The sequence below is a fragment of the Dunckerocampus dactyliophorus genome, chromosome 14 (assembly GCF_027744805.1).
Source record: "Dunckerocampus dactyliophorus isolate RoL2022-P2 chromosome 14, RoL_Ddac_1.1, whole genome shotgun sequence".
Classification (NCBI taxonomy): domain Eukaryota; kingdom Metazoa; phylum Chordata; class Actinopteri; order Syngnathiformes; family Syngnathidae; genus Dunckerocampus; species Dunckerocampus dactyliophorus.
The window spans coordinates 15,041,866-15,064,209 of NC_072832.1; the positions used below are offsets into that span (position 1 = coordinate 15,041,866).

The 22,344-nt window shown below is 42.1% G+C and overlaps 1 protein-coding gene across 25 annotated transcripts in view; it reads left to right on the forward strand.

The window, feature by feature from the left end:
* dst (dystonin) overlaps positions 1–22,344 on the forward strand; it is a 127,553-nt gene that overhangs the window by 86,768 nt on the left and 18,441 nt on the right. For 21 of the 25 annotated variants that reach the window (XM_054799098.1, XM_054799085.1, XM_054799075.1 and 18 more), the window contains 23 exons: positions 502–1,970; positions 9,429–9,590; positions 9,728–9,898; positions 10,135–10,301; positions 12,251–12,410; positions 12,573–12,899; positions 13,036–13,120; positions 13,199–13,440; positions 14,506–14,712; positions 14,788–14,907; positions 14,983–15,090; positions 15,164–15,382; positions 15,464–15,667; positions 16,240–16,471; positions 16,544–16,770; positions 16,841–16,963; positions 17,046–17,147; positions 17,970–18,071; positions 18,451–18,624; positions 18,706–18,861; positions 19,538–19,735; positions 20,073–20,201; positions 20,564–20,734. In XM_054799098.1, the coding sequence (XP_054655073.1) occupies positions 502–1,970; positions 9,429–9,590; positions 9,728–9,898; positions 10,135–10,301; positions 12,251–12,410; positions 12,573–12,899; positions 13,036–13,120; positions 13,199–13,440; positions 14,506–14,712; positions 14,788–14,907; positions 14,983–15,090; positions 15,164–15,382; positions 15,464–15,667; positions 16,240–16,471; positions 16,544–16,770; positions 16,841–16,963; positions 17,046–17,147; positions 17,970–18,071; positions 18,451–18,624; positions 18,706–18,861; positions 19,538–19,735; positions 20,073–20,201; positions 20,564–20,734 (5,255 nt within the window). The remainder of the gene's footprint in view (positions 1–501; positions 1,971–9,428; positions 9,591–9,727; positions 9,899–10,134; positions 10,302–12,250; positions 12,411–12,572; positions 12,900–13,035; positions 13,121–13,198; positions 13,441–14,505; positions 14,713–14,787; positions 14,908–14,982; positions 15,091–15,163; positions 15,383–15,463; positions 15,668–16,239; positions 16,472–16,543; positions 16,771–16,840; positions 16,964–17,045; positions 17,148–17,969; positions 18,072–18,450; positions 18,625–18,705; positions 18,862–19,537; positions 19,736–20,072; positions 20,202–20,563; positions 20,735–22,344) is intronic. The other 4 variants (XM_054799093.1, XM_054799102.1, XM_054799097.1 and 1 more) reach the window with 1 other exon arrangement.

The window sequence follows — 22,344 nt, forward strand, 5'->3', positions numbered from 1 at the left end:
TTTGTTGTATATTACTACTATTGTTATTATTAGTAGTAGTACAGTAGTAGTAATATTTTGCTATAATATATTAATATATAGTAATAATAATAATTGATACAAGTTCAACATAAAAGTTAACATCCACAGTAATAATGATACAACTACACATAGCATAAAATCAATAATTTTTATTACATTTTTATTACACAATATTATTTTACTATATGATTCATGCTGATCTGGACTGTACATTTGGCAGCAATTTCAATTTAGTTTCATTACTTAGCTTTGTTATGAATTGATAAATAAAATAAAATATAAATAAGAAGAAAATCTGAAATAATATAATAAGAATAATATTTAGATCTGTCTGTCTGGGTTAACAAGCCAAACACTAATATGTTTGTCAAATCTTATAAAATCACATTGTCATTTGTTGTGTTATATGTTAGTCGTTTCATATTTTCACGTGTAAGTTTTGTCAGCGCCGTCTGAGTCCCCCTTTTTTTTATGTTGCAGCCAAACAAATAGAGCAGCTGAACTCGACCTTCGCCAGCTCCCAACAATTCCATCAAACCTCCAAAGACTTCCAGTCATGGCTGGCTGAGAAGCTGCAGGACCAGATGAAGCCTTTGCCCATCTCTGGCAAAGCTGACGTCCTGCAAAAAACGCTGGAATCGCAGAGTAGACTGCAGAAGGCGCTCAGCCAACAGGAGGCCACTTACAACACTATATCAGGGGAAGGGGAGATGCTTCTGCAGAGTACTGAGGGTGCGGAGAAGTTGGCATTACAGGGGCAACTCTCTCTCCTGTCTACTAACTGGCAGGAGGTGAAGAAGAGCTCGGCGGAGCAGGCTGACAAACTTAAGGCTGCTCTTCAGAGAGCCCAGAAGTTTGAAGAACATATTGAGAAGCTTGCCTCTTGGGTGGAAGAGTGTGAGGCCAACGAGGGTCGAGTCAAACTTTCTGTTGCGCCTGCTGCCGTGGATAACTCCATCTCTCAAGTGAAAGCTCTCCAGAAGGATGTGGACAAGCACAGAGGGATGATGGAGCAGCTCAACACTGCCGCAGGAAACCTTCTTGAGGTGGCAGATACAGACACTGAAGGAATCAAAGAAAGGGCGGCAAACATCTCTAAAAGGGTGGACAGTGTATTGGAAGGTCTTCAGAGCAAAAGAGAATCCTTGGAAAAGATCACTCATGCAATTAAAGAATTTAATGAAGGCTCCAAAGATGCCAAAGCTCATCTTGATGGATCTAAGAAGCTTCTGGACGCTTATGAATTACAGGGAGTGCAGGGACAAAGCAATAAGAACTTAACCAACATGAAAGCCCAACAGAAGAGTCTAGAGGGAGTGCAAACCCAAGTGGAACATCTGAAGAGCTTGGCAAAGACTCTTGTAGTTGATATCCCAGATGCAGATGGAGTGACAGACCTGTTACTTGAAGCTGACAGCATAGAACAAGAATACAACACCCTTCATAAGAAGCTCAAGGAGACCTGCCAGGTCCTGGAAGGTAAATTGCAAGGAATCGGGCAGTTCCAAAACAACATCCGTGAGATGTTCACCCGCTTCACAGACCTGGATGATGAGTTGGACGGCATGGCTCCAGTGGACCTGGACTTGGTGGTTCTTAAGGAGCAGCAAGACAGCATTGAGAGCTTTATAGTCAAGTTGCAAGAGCTGATGGTCAACACGGCCAACGCAGGGGACGGCTGTAAGAGGATGCTTGAGGCCGACTCCTCACCTGACCTGATGGGCCTGAAGAGAGACCTTGATGCTCTAAGTAAGCAGTGTGGCAAGCTGATGGACCGAGCCAAAGGCAGGGAGAGGCAGGTGCAGAGTACTCTTGTCAAGCTAGAGGAGCTCTGCGGAAAACTACGGCAGGTGGAAGATCAACTTTGCCGAGCTGTGGACAAGGAGGCATCTCAGGGGGCAGTCGGTATGGAGACAGATATCATCAATCAACAGTTGGAAGCCTTTAAGGTATGTGCACCAACATTTGTTTTGATACACAAGCCTAGAGAACACACACCATAGCATCTACTTTTATTACCACACTGAAGAATATATATAGGATGACATTTTTCCTAGAAAAAAGTTATTTTTATTGTCTAGACCAGTGGTCGTTTTTTTTAATGAGCGCTCCTTTTACAAAATGAGCTATTCATTTTTGTAACATTTCTTTTCATAGCTGATTTCACCCAAACAAACTGAATATGCTTGTTTTACCAGATCATTAACAAAATGCTGGTATCCACATCTCTGTATCTTTGTATTTCAGAATGAATTTATTTTCTGGTGTTCTCTCATTAATTAACTGAAAACCTGAATGAAAAGCAGGCGTGCAGGCGCCCTCATGTGGTGGTGAGGTGCTGCCTGGTGCTCGCAGGCACCGTGTCAGTGACCCCTGGTCTAGACATTTATACATGCAATCCAACAGGTGGTGCCAAACTTCTCTCCTAGGAAGTCAGAGCTTTTTTTTCCCCGTCACCCACACAAACCAGTGACTTGGAGAGATGCAGCTGCAATATAGTGATCCACTGGGGAAAAAAGGGCTTAAACAGGGCTTCCTTACAGATAGCTTATAATGTATAATAATAATGAAATTGTCCAGCTCTTCATTACCAATATCGATATCAACCGATACCGATATAAGCAGCAACTCAAATAGGGCTTTCTTACCGATAGCTGATAACGTATACTGAAATTGTCTCGTCACGTGTAAACGCAACATGAACAAAACATGTTAGATTAGAAGTATTAAAGGAAGGGGGCTTACTCTCCCCTTTGCATAACCAGCACTTTGCGTATTTACAATCCAAAGGTAAAACTTATTTATTACTAGACTGCGGACATACTTAGCTGGCTATGTGCTGTGTGGAGCACCGATATCATTATTTTGTGAAATTATTTTTACCTTTTACTTTTTTACATGAATATTGGTGCTAAGAGTGTACTGGAGTCTAGGATTCTTGCATTGGAACTCATTTGATTGTGCAGGTGTACCTAATGAAGCGTTCACTGATACATTTAGTTTCAAACGAGCTCTAATGACAAAGTTCTACTTTTATGGGTATAGAGTAGTGCTGAAATATGCAGATAATTTCCACAACAATGCAGCACATTACCAACAAGCTCCATTCAACACTTTCACTACGAAAGTATCAATCCTCAGGGGACTGCATGCTCGTCTATGGCATCTGCTGTTAAGAAAGGAGATGCTACTTCAGGCGATCGGTAAACTTGGGACACTTTAGGCCAGTTGGTCACTAGCAGGTTGAGAATTTGGTTATTTTACTGATGGAGATGAGCTTGCATCCTTAACTTTAACATGAAGAGTCAAATGCTTTTGATAAAAGCCGGCACTACCTTCATTGTCCATTGTTGTAATTGCTCTTCATTTTGTTTCTTACTTTAACCAGTGAAGTGCAGCCTGTTATTATATTTGAACATATCATTTCTAGTAAAAAAAAAAAATGGCCGAAACCTTTCTTGTGTATATTTATACAGTATATTATCTATATGCCTAACTTGGACCTAACTTGTAATCGCAACTAGATATCTACTGATGTTATTTGGAGGGTCTGTTTTTACTTTTACCATCACAGGTGGAGGTCTCCATTGTTATCAATGAGGGATAAAATGAGAACTGTTAACAAGGTCAAATATTTTAAAAGCCTGTAAATTCCTATGGAGTTCTCCAAAAGAGGATTAGCCTACATTCAGCCAGCCCAGTGTAGTATTCTAAACACTTTGTATCATTGAAGGTATTAAATAGCATTATAGTAAAACAATGTAAACAGATGTGTTTGTGCAAAGATGTAGGTCAAGGGATTGTTTTTGTTTCTCTTTTTGGCAAACAGTGGACGCCATAGAGGCACTGCCAAACCTCCATTTAAATTGCATGGATTAAATTGTTTGGGTGGCAGGAATGGGGAAGTGAAGTGATACGCCCGCCCCCTCTTTGTCCTTCTGCATGGAATCAGCTGGGGCTTGGTGGGAAAGCCCCGTTGTGTTCTTTTGTGTTAGCATTGTCAAAAACAGCAAAGCAGAGCTGGAACTTTTCTTATATTTAGCCACAACTAAGGAAACATTGATAAATGGCGTCACGCTCTGATTTGTAGTCTAAGGATAAGGTTTGTGTTACTGGCTTTAGAGCGCTAGAGGAATAAACAGAAAGAGTGCTCTTGGAGTCCTCTGTTACCATTTTAGGTCAGGTTTTGCAGGAGATATGCCTGACGTAATGCGTCATTCAAGAGCTCCAGGAACTGGCCTGTGGAAGGTGCATACTGTATGAACAGTATCTGTACTGTATGGGATCATATAGGCAGATCAGTACCGCTTGTAGCGTGGGTGGCTCTCATGCAGTGCAGACATTACATCACTGTCTGTTGTTAATTGAAATCACTATCTTCTGAGTCACTGTAGCTAATCCATGTTGAGGGAGATGATGGTAAAAAAAAGTGACAATGGGGCCAAATAATGTTACTTACTCACCTTTACGACACAGCAATGACACATAAAGCAGAAGTAAGGAATAATTGCGTGAGAGGCTGATCCACTACTAAAGATTGTGATCCTATTGTCCTATTTCAAACTAGTGTTCCATCCCTATGATTTGTAAGCTATTTATCTGGGTGCCATGGAAGGTGCATCACCTTGAGATTAATGACGAAATTTTTTTTTCCCAACCTGCTTGGGTAACGTCACTAATGTTTAAAGGCATGATTGACGGTAATTGATTTTTAGTCACTACACCGAACAAGTAAGTATACACAGTCTGGGGTGAGCAGAAAAATGCCACAAGATCTAAGTCCAGAAAATCCAGTTTTTGGGGAGTAGGAGAGGCCCCGCCATATTATGTTTTCTAAGGGAAAGGACACTGTCCCACACTTTGAAAACCCCTTGTCTACAATATTATCATAACACTTCTAGTCTAGTTTAGGGTTTAGTTCCTGAAAAGCTTTTTTGTTTTTTGTGGAACATATTTTGTGGGGTTTTCTGATCACCCCAGAGTCTGTTTACACTCTCACCGTAGAAACTAAAAATCATATCAAGGGAGTTTCAAAATTGTGTTTTTCTTTACTTTTCTCATGCTGTGTGTGTTCTGGCATCTCATCTCACACTTTGAAAACCTCTGATATGGACTGAAAATTATGTTGGAACTGTGATTAACCAGGGAAAACCAACAATTACATTAATAAAATTCCGTATCAATCCATTTTTGCAATTTTTAACATTTTGAAAAAATATATTGATATATCCATCTATCCATTTTCAATGCGCTTATCCTCGTTAGGGTCGCGGGAGTATGCTGGAGCCTATTCCAGCTGACTTTGGGTGAGAGGCGGGGTACACCCTGGACTGGTCGCCAGCCAATCACAGTGAAATATTTTTAGATATTTTTAGAAATCGCTTCATAATGGGACAGTCTCATTCATTATTAGCTTGTTTTGTAGTTCTTAATGGACATTCTGGCTCTCTCTTTGTTTAGACGGAGGCTGATTAATGGAACTACAGAAAATAAGTCAAGTAGTGGGTTTTTTTTTTTGTGCTTTTGCCAAAAAAAAAAATTGACTTGTATAATTTCCACTGCCTATTTAAAGGGACAAAGAGAACAAAATGACCCGCTGGAGAAAAAGCTGATTACTTTGCTTCTAATTTATCTCTGCCAACGTCTTCTATCCGTCTCCTCCCATGCATGTGAGACGGGACAAAGAGTTTGGGATTGTTCTCTCCCTTACCCTATTTTCCATGGTGCAGACAATCTAGGAAACAAAAATAAATTCCTGTCATCATCTCCTCCACCTCCCCAGCCAGGTCAAAAAAGCCCCTTCATGCACTTGGCACGGCTGCTGGTGTTAAATTACCTGGGACCTGCGCCTCCCTCAGCATTCCAGTGTAATTAAGAATATCTGCAGGGTCCGACAAAACCATACAGAGGAGAAAAGGCGATGGATTTGTATATGTTTGAGAACCCGGACTGTGATGTCATTAGAGTATGTGCTCTAACCCCCCTTCCCCAGGTTCCCCAAAAAACACAAAAGAAAAGTGAGTGATTATGTCAGCATGTAGAAGATGGCTTAGAAGTGAAGTCATATAGGCCATGCAGACATAAAGGGGAATTAGAAGGGGGTGGGTGGGGGTCGTGCTTCCACCAATCAACATGTGCCGGCGCGGCTCCGAGCACAAATGGAGTTGTGGCAGATGTTGCGTGAATAATGAGCGGGGGGCGGGGCATGGAAGCCTCTGCCAGGAGGGTGTCTGTCACTGTGAGCCGAGTGGCGAGGGAGGAAGGGCAGGCTGTTTTGTTTATCCTCCGAGTACCAGCGCACTCTGGAATAACCGCACACTTTTTCTCACAGCCTGCCGGAATTGTGCGGGGATATTTTTCAAGAGTTTTTTGCCTGCATGGATGCTGGATGCAAGGATTTCAGGGAAAGAAAGGATGCACCTTGAACCAAAAGAAATGGGATTAACTTTTGGCAGTCTAGAGAGTAGAAAGAGCTTAAATCGTGGTCATAAGTGACTGTAGTATCTTAGAATGTATTTTATTTAAATATTGGTGCACTGTAATTTATTATAGATGCTATTTTTTAAGCATGTAGAATACATAAGCAATAATTATTTTAAAGAAGGTATTTTAAATGAAATTGACTTGGCACATGTTTTTTCCAACAATAACTGTGCACTTTGCACTGAAGCAAGATACACCTTAGTACAGTCCTAGTGTTTTCTTTGTAGTCAATAGAGAGGATTGCTTTGGCATGGGGAAACCGCTGAGCAGACCAGATTGCCTCAGACAAAACCCATCCTGCATGGGGAAGGGGGAGGAGGAGGACCTGACCATTGATGACTGCTACGTGCCTCAGAGGTCCATTTATGACACCGTGAGGCTCAATGAACAAATAGACTCCAGCTCTAAGGGCAGCCTTTCTACCCGCCACTTTACGGGCACCTTACCTTACACTCACCGCACTCTAGACCTCAACAACCTGTGTGGAAACGGAACTCTTTCCACTTCAAGTTCATTTGAACTCAGGAGCCGCATGCCAGCCACATTGGACGAGCGGGTTGTCTTCGACCGTCTTAAACTCAACGGGAACGTCATCAGAGCGGCGGATACGGTGCTGCCGAAGTCACGTCCTCACAGCGGAGAGAAGCAACCTCATTGTCGGCGCTCATGGCGGACTTTTGCTCCCACGAACTTTGGAGAGTATGCCAGCCGAAGTGGAATCTTGTGCTCAGGGAGCGCGGACAGGCCGGGTTTGATCAGCAGCAGAAGAGGACAGAGCGTTACCAGCTCTCTGACATCGGAAGAAGACTCGGGTCTATATAGTCCTACTGTGGAGCGGGATCATCATGCTCAACGATCCCACAGGAGAGCAGGTCACGGCACCAGAAGCCTGTCTTCTTCCGAGGCTATGCACTTATCTGGAGACTTGAAAAGACTTCGCTCCCTTAGCTCAGGACAGGATGAGTTTCCTTTCTCTCCTGCTAGGGATAACCATTCCCTTTGCCAAAGTGGTTGCCTGGTCCAAGAGGCACAGTCAGACATGAATGAAAAGCACACTCTGAGCAATGGAGATTACAAATACTCCACAGCTTCTAGGGCACCTTATGAAACCTCCGGGTGGCATTCCAGGACTTTAACAGACTACGATGAGTTATCCACGGCTGAGTTGTTACCACAGGAAGACAGCGAGCTGGTCAGCATGCTGGTGACTCAGCCTGACACTTACAGAAACTCTGTAACTCTACCCATTGATAGCCGGCAGCAAACTAAACCATGCACGGTGCAACGAGTGGCATCCCAGTACACCATGGAGGAGCTGGAGGAGTTTCTGCAGTCAGTGGAGGATTGCTTGCCTAAAGATTTACAAGCATTCCAACATGCAGGAGAGATCGAGGCTTTACTGAACGCCATTTGTCCTGAAGTGGACCCTATGGCGTACTTCAGCGCACAGGTTACCAAGAATAGCTTCTTCCTTCATTCTAAGACCATCTTCATTACTTAGGATAGAGGATGTTTTCCTCCATGATACGCATCTTGAGTGGAGTTGATGTTGGCTCAGTGCCGTACATATCTGATTACATGATGGGTGAATTAGATTTCACTCATGACGTTGCCTGGAAGTCTGTCTCTGTGATTATGTGCAGCTGCCTTTCACTGGAAGCTTGGCTTCACTGCTTGCACTGAGCATCAAGAGGGTTGTTTATGTGAGCTGGATCCTAGCACTAAACCCAGCCATGTTGGGGAAATGGTGCATCGGGGTCTGGAAAAACTCACTGTCAAGGCAATTTTGGAGATCATAATCGAGCCAGTGTCATTTATTTTTATGGGTGATTTTATGATTAAGACCACCAGTTAGTGTAACTATGAGACGTAATACTCCAAATAAAGTTTTACAGGACTTCATTCTGAGACATTCAAGTTAAAAATATCTTATTGAATGAGGATATCTGCTTTATCCGCTCTCAGTACTTAAGAAGAGTTAAACAAAAAATACTTTTTTGTAAAATTGTATTTCCACAAAACCTTGTGGAAGAGGTAGAGCACATTAAGTGTTGATACTGATCCTGTAATTTTGTATTCAATTTTCATTTGAACTATTTTGGATCGCACAAGTAAATTGTCTGTTGGGATTCTCAGTTACGACATTTTTTTTCTCCATAATTTCCTTTACTTCTCCATGACTAATTTATGAAATTACAAAATGTTCTTGCCAAAACCCATTTTTCACAGCCTGGTCAAGATTTATCCACCTTTTATTTGGGTTGCTGTTCTGCATAAACAACACAAACATAGAATGGGGCGATCAAGCTGTTCTGCCAGTATTCTTCCTTTAAAAGTAGTAAAAGAGACAGGACAACATCTGTAAATGTTTAATTGCTCTAACACAGCAACACAACGTCTCGAAATCAGATCGTTACATTCGTGATAACGTCTGCTGTGACGTATCAGATTGTGACAATCGCGTTTAGTACAACAGGGTAGGATAAGTGAGTCTTGGGTGTTAAACTTCAAATCCCTGTCCCAGATTTCCACTATTGCCTGCAACATAGGCACGTTACTCCTATTTTACTACTATGATGCTACCTCCAAAGTTGGAATTGCCAACAATTGCCATGAATTGCCAGGTCAACATGATCCCAAATGGAAAGAGCAGAGAAAATGGCAGCTTTTGAGAGGTCGTGTTGTACTTTTTGGCTATCTTTTGTGGTATCTGTGTAAACTTGGCTTACCAGTGTCCCTGGTGGAGGTTTAGTGACATAAATGGACCTCACCTCAGGCTTTTTAGGTATAGCATGCAACATGTAGCCTCTTGAGTGGACTTTGGAGTCCCCTAAATACTTACCTTATTTATTCCCCATGATGGTACACCCTCCTGAATCCATCATTGTAAAATATGTGCTTGCATCATTTCTTTTTGATCGTAGGCTTTCCAGAAAGAAGATATCGATCCTTTGCAGACACAGCTTCAAGACATCAACTCCCTCAGTCAGGGGCTGATCCAGAACGCCGCCAGAGGGACCAACACAAAGAAGCTTGAGGATGACCTGGAGAAGGTTAACACAAAGTGGAACACGCTCAATAAAAAGGTTAGATATGGACTGCATAAACTGTAATCGACACTGAAATTGAGTGGCAATAATAGATTTCCGTCCAGTGCTATACAGGGGGCACTTTCAGCTGGCTTCAAAACAGGTGTTATCTATTTTTACCTTGTGATCCACAGATTGCAGAGCGCTCGGCCCAGCTGCATGAAGCCCTGTTGCACTGTGGAAGGTTCCATGATGCTCTGGAGTCTCTGCTCGGCTGGTTGACTGACACAGAGGAACTCATGGCCAATCAGAAGCCGCCCTCTGCAGAGTTTAAAGTAGTCAAGGCACAGATACAAGAGCAGAAAGTAAGCAGGTGTTATATGTGCATAAAACATTCAGTTTACGAGTTCAAGCAACATTAAGGCTTTACAATTAATCTTGTTTTAAACGACAATAAAGTTTGAATACAGTCTGCAAAGCTTTAATGGATACTTAATATTTGTCTGCAATTGACTGTTCTTTTTTCACCATGAAGAAACGCCTTTGCTCAAAGCATTTTAATGACACCCAATAAGTCTTCTCTTTTGTTCGTCTTTGGCAGCTCTTACAGAGACTGCTGGATGACCGCAAGCCCACAGTGGAGCTGATAAAAAAAGAGGGAGGGAAGGTTGCGGAACTAGCAGAGTCTGTGGATAAGGAGAAGGTTGCAAACGAAATTGAATCCCTGGGGCAGAGGTGGGACACGCTGCTCAAAAAGGCTGAGAATAGGTGAGTGTGGTTGTGTGTGTGTGTGTGCGTGTGCATGTGTGTATACCCTGTTGCTTCAGTGCACAAAATGTGGAGAAATGTGTTTCAACGTTGTGTGTGTGAACCTAGATTTATATCTGGGAATATTTATAAGTGTAATCATGTCTACGGATGCTGAAAAGAATAGTTAGCAATTTTGCTCATCTTGACCTTTATACACTTAGAGTCTATTCACAACTATAATCTTAATTCTGATGAAAGTTATTTTACAGAAAATAAGGATTAACAGGTTATTAGTGAGATAATTTAACAAACTTTGGACAAACTCTGTGAGTTATCCTGCATGACAGTTTTATGCTCTTATTTTGGTAGTTCTTCCTGCTTTGCCTGTTCTATGTCTGCCTTATTGGCTTTTCTTTTATTTACTTATTTGACTTGTCCTTCTATTTAGTCCCGGTTCTTGGTTTTATCGTTACATTTTTTGTTTGTGGAAGCTTGGCATGCGACTGTCTTTGCTGAATCCCTGCCGCTGCACTGCAGCCATTATTAAATTATACATTTTACCTGCATGGCCGCACGATGGTCTAGTGGTTAACACGTTGGCCACACAGTCACAGTCTGGAGATCGGGAAGACCTTGGTTCGATGCTCCCCTGGGGCATTTCTGTGTGGAGTTTGCATGCTCTCCCCGTGCGTGCATGGGTTTTCTCCGGGTACTCCGGTTTCCTCCCACATTCCAAAAACATGCATGTTAGGTTAATTGGTGACTCTAAATTGTGAATGTGAGTGTGAATGGTTGTTTGTCTATATGTGCCCTGCGATTGGCTGGCGACCAATCCAGAAGTCTCTCGCCCGGAGTCAGCTGGATAGGCTCCAGCATACCCCGCAACCCTAATGAGGAGAAGCCTGCATTTGGGTCCTGCTATCTGCATTCTGGGGTCATCGCCACAACAAAGACGTGACACTCGGCTCGCAATTTCCACACTTTATACTAAGCTACCCTAACTAAGCCAGACCCGACAGTGATAAGTGAATTTCTGAAAAGTAGGATTCCTTATTTATAAATTGAATATTTTCATAGTTAAATAGAAAACCTGTTTAGCTGTTCAACATTATTAGAACCCTCTGGTCCTAAAATAACACCCCTATGAGAGAAATTAAGCCATTTAATGCATAAATAAGACTTTAATGCTTGTGTGTGTTGGTGTAAATGTTTTCTGGTGGTAAGGGAGCTGGGTGCGTGGCGGACAGGGAGTTACATCGGGGATTCAGTGTTCACAATCATAACCAAAACCCAAAAAAAATAGACACTGTCTCTTTTAAGAAAAAAAACACACAACAATAAAAATACATAAAGTGGAATATCAAGTCTCTGTCAACAATATTGCACTTAATAAATAATGAATATTGTGAATATTATTTGGAAGGCTTAACATGTAGCGAATGCCACTGTCTGTGAGCGTGCACCGTTTTGTGCTGCCGACCAAACGCCTCAGGAAGCATTGACTGTCGGGACGAAGGCTCCGTTGCACCAGACAGGACAAACTGGACAGAATGGTTGTGTTTGAGGTGCGCATGCAAGTTGGTCGTATCCCCCTTCTTCATCGCCACTACTTTCCAACAGGCTCGTCGGTGTTCATAGGCTCACCTTGTTCATTCAGTTTAAAAGGAAATATTCCCACACTGGGGCTTTGCAATTCGGTTTAGAAACCATCGCTTTCGTGCCTTCATTCATATTTGCATTTGCTTGCCTGTTGCTCCTCACGACGCTCAGTTGCAGCACTCTCTGTGTGTGCATTCGCTAGCAGCCCCGCCTCCACCCACTAGGACAAAGAGACTGAATGACTTAGAGGAGGGTTCACTCCAACGTGCCCGGGTGTTAAGGCAGATGCGCAGTGAACAAGTGAACTCTCATATATATGAGTGCACATTATTTGTATCTCAGTAATGATATCCTCTTGTATGTTTCAGGAATAAGCAGCTGCAGAGCATTTTGGTGGTCAGTCAGCAGTTCCGCGAGACCTTGGAGCCCCTCAGCGACTGGCTTGCCGCCACAGAGAAACGCCTTTCCAACTCGGAACCCATCGGCACCGAAACATCAAAGTTGGAAAAGCAGATTTCTCATCATAAGGTAATCTACCACGTCGTTGTCGTCACTGCACCATCCTTTAAGTTATTCCTCCATCCTTTTAAGTTGTTGAGCTTTTCATTTGTTCATTTCCATTCAATTTGAGTTGGTTTTCTGTTTGTCTTTTCTGTTGGTGTCACCTTGCTTCCCATCCCCTGCGCTCAGGCCTTAGAGGAGGTGATTATGAATCGAAGTAAAGACCTGTTTCAGGCCGTCAGTTTGGGTCAGATGCTCAAAGCAGTGAGCTCTGTAGACGACAAGGACTTTGTTCAGTCCAAGTTGGACGCCACGCAGGCTGCTTACATCGAGCTGCAGGAGCGCTGCAGGAGGAAAGCCGAGATGCTGCAGCAGGCCCTGGCCAACGCCCAGCTCTTTGGGGAAGATGAGGTGGCGCTCATGAACTGGCTCAGCGAGGCGCACGCACGGCTGAGCGAAGTGTCCGTGGAGGACTACTTAATAGACACCCTTGAAAAGCAGACAGCAGAACAACGGGTACACATTCCTCCCAAGGCCTGGCATCATTTTGTCCTTTCTGTGAAGTCAATCATGTCTCAGTAGTTTCTTTACTTTTTTTTATCTAAAAGGATGTGTTTCCTTTCACTGTCTAACATTGTACCTTTTCATTTAGGCTCTACAAAGTGATATTGAATTAAGGAAAAAGAATGTTGACCAGGCTCTCTTCAATGGGTTGGAGCTTTTGAAGCAAACAACAGGCATGTCTACCTTTACTGAAAAAAAGCTCTCAGCCGTTCAAAATTAAACCCTTCTTTTTTATTTATTTATGTTTGCAGGTGATGAGGTGGTTGTTATCCAAGGCAAACTGGATGGAATAAAAACAAAGTACGCTGAGATCACCTCTATGAGCGACAATGTTTTGAACACATTGGAGCGTGTTTTGAGTCTCTCCGCCAAGGTGCAGCATACCCACGAGGAACTGAGCTCCTGGCTGGCGAAGGCAGAGGCTCAGGTCACTTCTTATGTGGATCAGGAGCCAGTCGGCCAGCAGCTCACTCAAGCTCAAAACATGCAAAAGGTAAGACATCCAAAAACAATTAAATTAAACTAACTAACTACTAAATAAAACAAAAAATAAAAAAATTCCACAATAGTGTTGAAAAAAGTTACATCATATTACATCAATATCATATTACCGGTACACCCAAAAAAGTATCAGAGCGCCACCACCAGTTAGCATATAGTGGTTTCAGAGAACAGTTATCCAAAAAAATATATATTCTTTACAATTATGAGTTTAACTAAATGAGATTTGTTTTACGACCCAAAAAGGGGGGAGTGGCAGTCATGGCTGTCAGTCACGGCTCATGCCCAGGCACATGCCCATAGTGTGCACTACACATGCACACAGTCTCAGAGAAGCTATCCACAATTAGCAGTCATGGATATGCAGGAAGAGGGCGTGCTATTGTATGTTCGAAGGCTAGTGCCGTGACAAACAGCACTTTTAAATGTTTATTGGTGATCTATTTATTAATATTTCAACATTTCATTTTTTATCTATCACACAACTATAGAGAGAAGTCAACCACTTAATAATACAACTTAAATAAAGTGGGGACAAAATACAGTGAAAAACTAAACTGTTACCATCCTTCAATTGTCAGTAATTGTTATATTTCAAGATTTCATATTGATCAGTCATACAAGCATAGAAAGGCATTAAGCGATGTATAATAAAGATCAATGAAACTTAAAGTTAAAAATAAACAAAACATCTCCACTGCTACCACTGCTTCTTTTGTGTGATGGCATCATAAAGCCTTGTTTGGGGGAAGTATAGAAGTATTAAATAATACTAATACGGTAGTTATTTTAAATAATCTGCCTATTTTTGTCGTATGTTAATGATTGTGTTGATCTTGCTGGGTCCAAAAAAAACTTGAGATACTAATAAAGGAACCTAACCTAAAATTATGTGTGAACCTCAAATTTTACAACTTTTGGGGGTTCCACTGTATAATACCGTCTACATGTCATAGCAATCCATGTTAATATATGATTGAATAGTAATTATAATTACATCTTGACAATGTTTTTCATTTTCATTCATCCTGCTGTGACTTGTACTTTTCTTGTTCAGGGCTTGCTGAAGGAGACCAAAGACCAAAAAGCTGTAATAGACACATTGAATGAGTTGAGCAGTTCACTCCTGGATTTGATCCCCTGGCACACCCGAGAAGGTCTGGACAAGCTGGTGACAGAGGACAATGAGCGTTACAGAGCTGTCTGTGACAGCATCACTCAGCAAGTTGACCGAATCAACGCCGACATACTCAAGTCGCAGCAGGTGAGGCAGAGAACTGAACGAATGAAGTGCTTTCCCTTTGTTTGGCTCCTAAAATGTGTTTTTTTCCGTTTCCAGTTTGAGCAAGCAGCAGATTCGGAACTGGCATGGCTTGCGGATGCTGAGAAGAAGCTGTTGTCCATGGGGGAGATCAGACTGGGACAAGATCAAACCGCAGCCCAGCTCCAAGCACAGAAGGTCAGCCTGAGTCAGTGTGTGTGGTTTGGTTTGGTTTGTTCAGCCTAGCCTAACTAATTTTACCATGTTTTCCAGATCTTCTCTATGGACATCATGAGGCACAAAGATGCTGTGGATGAGATAGTAAAAACAGGAAAGGCCATCTTGAGCAGCAAAAAGCCAGAGGAAAGAGAACTGTTAATGGTGAAAAAATATCTGATGTAGTATATATTTGTCTCCTGTCTTCTGCCTTCATAACGATCTTGTTTTGTGTCAGGCCAAGACCCAGTCTCTAGTAGAGAAGTACGGTGCAGTAAGTCAGCTGAACTCAGAGCGCTGTCTGCAGCTAGAGAGAGCCCAGTCTCTTGCAAGCCAGTTCTGGGAAACTTATGAAGAGCTGTCACCGTGGCTTCAGGAGACCCTGAGCACCTTCAACCAGCTGCCCCCGCCCGCCATCGAGTACGACACGCTGAAGCAGCAGCAAGAGGAACTCAGGGTAGGAAAACACAGAAGCTACAGTCATCAACCTCATGGAGAAGCTTTGCCAGTTGCTTATGTTTCTTTATGCTCTCTACAGCAAATGCGAGAGCTGATTGCCGAGCACAAACCGCACATCGACAAGATGAATAAGACCGGGCCTCAGTTATTGGAACTAAGCCCAGAGGAAGGGATACCCATTAGAGAGAAGTACACGACAGCTGAGCATCTTTACACCCAGCTGAAGGCTGATGTCAAACAGAGAGCTGCTAACTTGGACGAGGCCATCTCTAAATCCACTCAGGTGAAGAGAAGTTTTTTGTTTCTCAGTTAATTTATTGAAAAGGAGCTAATTATGCAAACAGTTCAATCAAAATACCCCAAGGATCAAGAATGACAGTACACTTTAAACAACCTCTGAACAGCCTTGTTCAGAGCAGCTGATTTTGGAGGGCTGTTCTGTCTGGGGCAAATGACCCACTTTTTTAATGTCCTCTGTGCCTGGGAGATGATGTTATGTGACAGTCAGTGCATCCAATATCCAGCTGTTGGTGTACACCTGATTGTAGTTCTGTGTAGTCACTTGAGAGAAAAGAGAATGGCGTATTTTTGCTCAGGGGCAGAGAAACTCTGTGTGAGGGCAGTCTCGTGTAAATTATAAATAGGGCCAAAATTTAAATTTAAACGTTTGGCTTGGAGACACATTTTGACATCAAATGACTTGGCTGTGGAATTTCACACTTGATGGTTGGGGAGGCACTCCAGAGACCCAAATATGTTCATGTAAGCAATTAAAAAGTCAGTTTTTCCAGTGTTTCATATTTGATGTTGACTACTTGAATGCCTGAAACAAACTCTTTCGTTGTTCCACCCCAGTTCCATGATAAAATCGACCCCATGCTGGAATCTCTGGAGCGGATTGCGGAGCGCCTGCGCCAGCCTCCCTCCATCTCAGTGGAAGTGGAAAAAATCAAGGAGCAGATAACGGAAAATAAATGTGTCAGCATGGACCTGGAGAAATTGCAGCCTTCCTATGAGACCCTGAAGCAACGAGGCGAAGAGATGATTGCACGGTCAGAAGGTGCAGACAGGGACTTATCTGCCAAAGGTATACTAATATAGTCATAGTGTGGATATGTGGATATTGCCTCTGAATTGATGGTCTTTTTTTCCCCACAAGCTGTACAAGACAAACTGGACCAGATGGTCTTCCTGTGGACGGACATCCAAGCCTTGCTGGAGGAGCGGGAGGCCAAGCTTTTGGATGTGATGGACCTCGCTGAAAGGTTCTGGTGTGATCACTGCGCTTTGATTGTCACCATCAAGGACAGCCAGGACCTTCTGAGGGAGCTAGAGGAGCCTGGAGTGGATCCCTCTGTTGTCAAACAGCAGCAGGAATTTGTGGAGGTAGACTTGCTACATAAATGAGAACAAGAGAGCTTTTGCAGGTTTAACATGTCCTTTTTTATCAACATAGGGATTTAAGGAGGAGATTGATGGGCTTCAAGAGGAACTGGATTCAGTTCGGACACAGGGAGCTGAGCTCATGACCGCCTGTGGAGAACCTGACAAACCTGTGATTAAGAAGAGTATTGATGAGGTAACAAATTAAAACCCCCTTTTTTCATTATAAAATTGTTGAATTCTGCATGTGACTTGTGTGAGTGAAATTATACCTTCAGGTGAACTCAGCATGGGAAAATCTCAATAAGACGTGGAAAGAAAGAGTTGAGAGGCTGGAGGAGGCCATGCAGGCTGCAGTGCAATTCCAGGACGGCTTGCAGGTATGTTGTTTGCTACTTTATTCTCTATAAAACCATAAACTGAAGTAATCATAAATTGTCAGGCTTGTATCCCGTCCGCATGCATGGAAATTAAAGTCGTGCATCCATTGTCAAAAAGATTTTTGTGTGTAAAACACAGACCGCAAATGATTGTGGAACGTATTCATATTTAGTTCTTAGAATAGTATTTAAGGGACAAAAATGTTATTTTCTTTGAAAACAAATGTATGAATTTATTGAGCTGAAACTATTATTGAGTATTGGATTGCGTGAAAGAAATCCAAAACATGTCCACATGTCTATGACCTCCCATGTTTTAAATGTTTTCAAAAGAAGAGACAAAAGTTGTCCTTGTTTTTGTGCATAACAATTGGAATAATCCATGTTAACACACTCAAAGAAGCAGACTGTTTTCAAGGCTTTGGTTAAAACCACAGGTTATAATGTCATTTATCACAGTCAGCAGCAGTGATACAACTGTTTTATGAGGGTCCAATTAAGCGCAAAACCACCCATGCTGCTCTGCTATATTTGGATCAAACTGTGACCCGCATGAATTAAGTGTCCTTCCGCACTGCTGCTTTGATTTGACAAAGCGTAAAAACTTTTTACAATCCTCTAAAATGACAACATGGGGTTTATTTGATCATTTTTATTGCGTTTTATCGAGTGTTTTTATTTATTTTATCCATTTCCATATGCATTTGGATCATTTGTTTTTAAACAGTTTGAATAAAATATAGTGCTTTTAGCAAAATGTTAGATGTGTGCGAAGCTTTTTTTGTCTCCCATTAACAATTAGCACTTTTACCTCGCACACAGGGCATGTTTGACTGGGTGGATATCCTGGACAGCAAACTGGACTCCATGTCACCTGTGGGCACAGACCTGGAAACTGTCAAGCAGCAGATTGCCGAGCTCAAGGTACAGTTCGGAATGCACATCCATAGTGAAGTGTAGTAACAGAACACAGGCAGATAACATTAATCAGTTTGTTTTTGTCTATCTCCATCACCCTTCCTTATTTTTGTTATATTTTAGCCAAGGTGTTTATTTACCTAAAATGTAAAGAAAACATTTCGAAGCAGAGAGGCATTATTTAGAGTGCATGAGAAAGTGGGAATGGAAACATTCTCTCTCCGTGACCACATGGTCATTCATTCAATTTTGGCTCCAACCTACACTTAAAAAAAGTGATTATTTGGAAACAATACTGTACGAGACTGGGGTTCATTGAATAGATGCGTCAATTGGAGCATTTATAATATACTGTGAATTTTAACTTTGGTATTCTGCGTGTTAGGAGTTCAAAGTCGAAGCATACCAGCTTCAGATTGAGATGGAGCGTCTGAACCACCAGGCCGGCCTCCTACTGAAGAAGGTGACAGAGGAGGCAGATCGCTGCACCATCCAGGAGCCCATGTCCGAGCTCAAGATGCTCTGGGATAACCTGGATGAGAAGATTATCAGCCGACAGGTACAAACAAAACTTTAGAAAATAAAAAGATTGTGGTGCTGGTCTTTCTCTCTGTGCATCATCCTCATGTGTTTACTTTAGCACAAACTGGAGGGAGGCCTTCTTGCACTGGGCCAGTTCCAGCATGCACTGGATGAGCTGCTGGCCTGGATGAGCCACACTGAGGACCTGCTTAATGAGCAGAGAAAGGCCGGTGGAGACCCCAAAGCCATTGAGATCGAACTGGCCAAGCATCATGTGAGATTTATCTTTCTTTACTAGGGGTGCAACGATACAGGTAACCTACAGTAATGTCCGTACCTTGGGTTGTTTTTAGTCCGGTTTTGGTATGTTTTTAGTGCGTAAAGACTGTTTTCTCCCCAAATTCTCTCTTTATTATTTATTCATATCATTAAATGTTTTTAATGAAGCATGACAATGAAATTGCAGTCAACTGGCAGGTAATTCTCAAATAAGTACAATTCTCAAATAAATAACATACACAAAACTTGAAGGCAATGGGGGCTACTTAGACGTGTACCTTAAAGATGCTAAAACCAATCCATTGGTGGTCAGTGTATTTTACTATAAGCTATATAAGCCTCGTGTTATAGTTGACAAAGCAAATTAGTATAGTAGATGTAATGGGTGCAAGTGCAACAGTAAGAGTTTGAACAGGGTGATGATTATTTTATTTTTAATAAAGTTCCTCACTTGAAATGCAGAGTTAATAGCTGCAGCTATTAAGAAAGTGTCCAGTAAAGGCGCACTGCACCTCGACGTCCGCTGGTCCATCAGGTTGTCCCGTGCAGGGCAGACCGAACTGTGTACCTTTACATCCCTATTCTTTACTGATATAGTACATGCTCTGTACTGTAATATGTTATACAATCTGAATGTAGGCGTTAATTCCCTACCGTTGTTATCTCCTCAGGTTCTCCAAATTGACGTATTGGCTCACAAATCGACAGTTGAGACGGTGAACAAAGCAGGGAATGAGCTGGTACAATCCAGTGCTGGAGAGGAAGCCTCATGTCTCAGTAGTAAACTGGAGAACCTCAACCAGCGCTGGAAAGCCATCCTGGAGAAGACGGAACACAGGAAGCACCAGTTGGAAGCTGCTCTTCTACAGGTATAAGAAGAAGAGGAGAAGAAGAAGGAGGAGAAACATATTTTGGTGTTATTATTTTTTTAAAAGTTATGCCTGAGTAAAATGGAAACATTTAACATTGCTTTGGTTGCAGAATATCATTGGTGGGGTACACCCTGGACTGGTCGCCAGTCAGTCGCAGGGCATAATCAATCACATGTGCAACTAAATATGTCACAGCCACTTTTCTAGCGAAATGAATGAATCCAAGAAATAGGAACCTCTCCCCTCGGAGGCTCCAAACAACGTGTGTGTGTGTGGGTGTGTGTGTGAGTGAGTGAGACACCTTTTGTCTGACTCAGCTTGTATTGTGTTGCAGGCTCAGGGTTTCCATGGTGAAGTGGAAGATATGCTGCAATGGCTGAAAGACACAGAACGTCAGCTGTTGGCATCAAAGGCTGTGGGAGGCTTACCAGACACGGCGCGCGAGCAGCTTAACGCCCATCTGGTACGTGTTTAACAATGCGAGAGGGTGTACACATGCAGATGGCCGGCCCATGAGGAGATGGGCCGTGTCTTTTCTGTGTTGTTGTTGGTTTTTTTTTTTGTTTTTTTTTCTTAAGTGTGGAAATTAAATGACAGTGTTTGTTTGCCCGTGCACAAAATGACAGACAAAACAAGACTTTCGGAATGTTTTGCATCCATTTATCCTCCACTTACTTCACTGAAAGGAAGCAGCATTACAATTACTTATCAAAGCAGAAACATTCTGTTTAAATGTTTGTGGGAACATGGTGATTCTTTTTTTACTTCACACTACTGACTTTAAACACACATTATTTCTAACGGTTGCATCATGTCACCTTGCAGGAGTTGTGTTCTACTTTTGAAGTAAAGGACGAGCTGTACCAGAAGCTGCTCGCCAAAGGTCAACAGCTGCTTGCCCTAACCCCTGAGGGTCCCGACAGCAACGCAGAGCAGGACCTCGCCAACCTGAAGGACAAATGGGAAGCAGCACAGGCCAAAGTTGCTGAAAGGAAGGTATTAATCCCTCACTGAGGTCTTGTTTATATATGCAAAAGAATGACAAAACATTTTTCACGTCCCTTGTAATGTTCTAAAAGGCAAGTAAAAGCATATTTGTGGGAGGAAACCGGAGTGCCCGGAGAAAGCCCACGCACGGGGAGAACATGCAAACTCCACACAGAGATCCTGACTGTGTGGCCAACATGCCAACCACTCGGCCACCGTGCGGCCCCACAGACAGCATACATATGTAATAAAATACCAAAGGAGATGGCTGGGTTAAAAGTGAAAATGATGCAAGAACTAAATGTGGCATAAAATAAAAATAATAACCCATACAAGTAGAAAATTAAATAAAAATAACGACATAATGTAGTGCAGGGGTCTCAAAGTCAGTTTACCTGGGGGCCGCTGGAGTTAGAGTCTGTGTCAGGCCGGGCCACATCAGATATTGGGAGTAGTCAGTGTACCCCACGATATCAATACCTTGATACGGCGATAGGGTGAATCAAATAAACAAATAAATAATTTCATAGTTTATATTTTGCTGCATTCAGCTGGGATCGGCTCCGGCTTACCCGTGACCCTCATGAAGACAAGAGAAAATGAAAATGGCTGGAATTTTTTACCATTTTTTTACGTGACTCACTCACTTTTAGTTGTGTAGGCTTGTGTGTGTGTCCTACGAGTCACATTGGCTTGTCTCAGACCTCGCAGGCCGCATTCCCGTAATCTTTGAAGACAAGTCACGGGTCGCAAAGTGTGACTGGGCGGCGAGTTTGAGACCCCTGATGTAGGATGTGTTCAGACTTCGGTAGGAAGCTGTATCAGCAAATAAAAATATTGTAGAAATATGAAAAAAATTAATGTTAGAAAAATAAAGTAACGCATTATCATATTATATTATTGTACTATTATTTATATCATTATTCATTTGTTTGCTATTATTTTTTCTACAATCTTTTTTATTGCTAAATTAGTGGAATTACCGTAATTGTGTAAAATGGCATGTACAAAGAAACATAAATAAAATATTAGAACAGTAACTATTTTACTAACAGTAATAAAAGAAATAATAATTGTTGTTGTTTTATTATAATTTCATTATTTTTGTGATTTTGTGAAAGATAATAATAAGCAATGACCAATAAAAGGACTAAACAGATGTTTTTACTTGTTCTTTCTTCTTTTTTCGTTTTTTTTTTTTTTTTTTTTTGCTTATAATAGATAAAGCTATGGCTTTAAAAAGCCAAAACGTCTCTGTCGCTCTACAAATATGGCCTGGCCCTCTCACTGAAACATTCTGCTCCCGCTTTACTTTGGTCCTGTTCCCAGAATCACATTGCCTTCTGCAGCCCGACAGTGTGCCAATAATATAAAAAAGAACCGAACTGATAACTTTTAGCACTTCTACTGACATATGAGAGAGATGCAGAATTAAAAAAAAAAAACATCAGGCTGGTAATGTGATGAGCTGGTAATGGCCGAGTGATGAGCATGTGACCCAACGGATGTTTTTCTCCTCATCCAATTAATGATCCATCATTCAGAATCTGCTTCACCGTTTGCCTCTACAGAGATATTCACTTCCTCTTTAGATAAGGCTTGTGTTTACCATGAGGGTC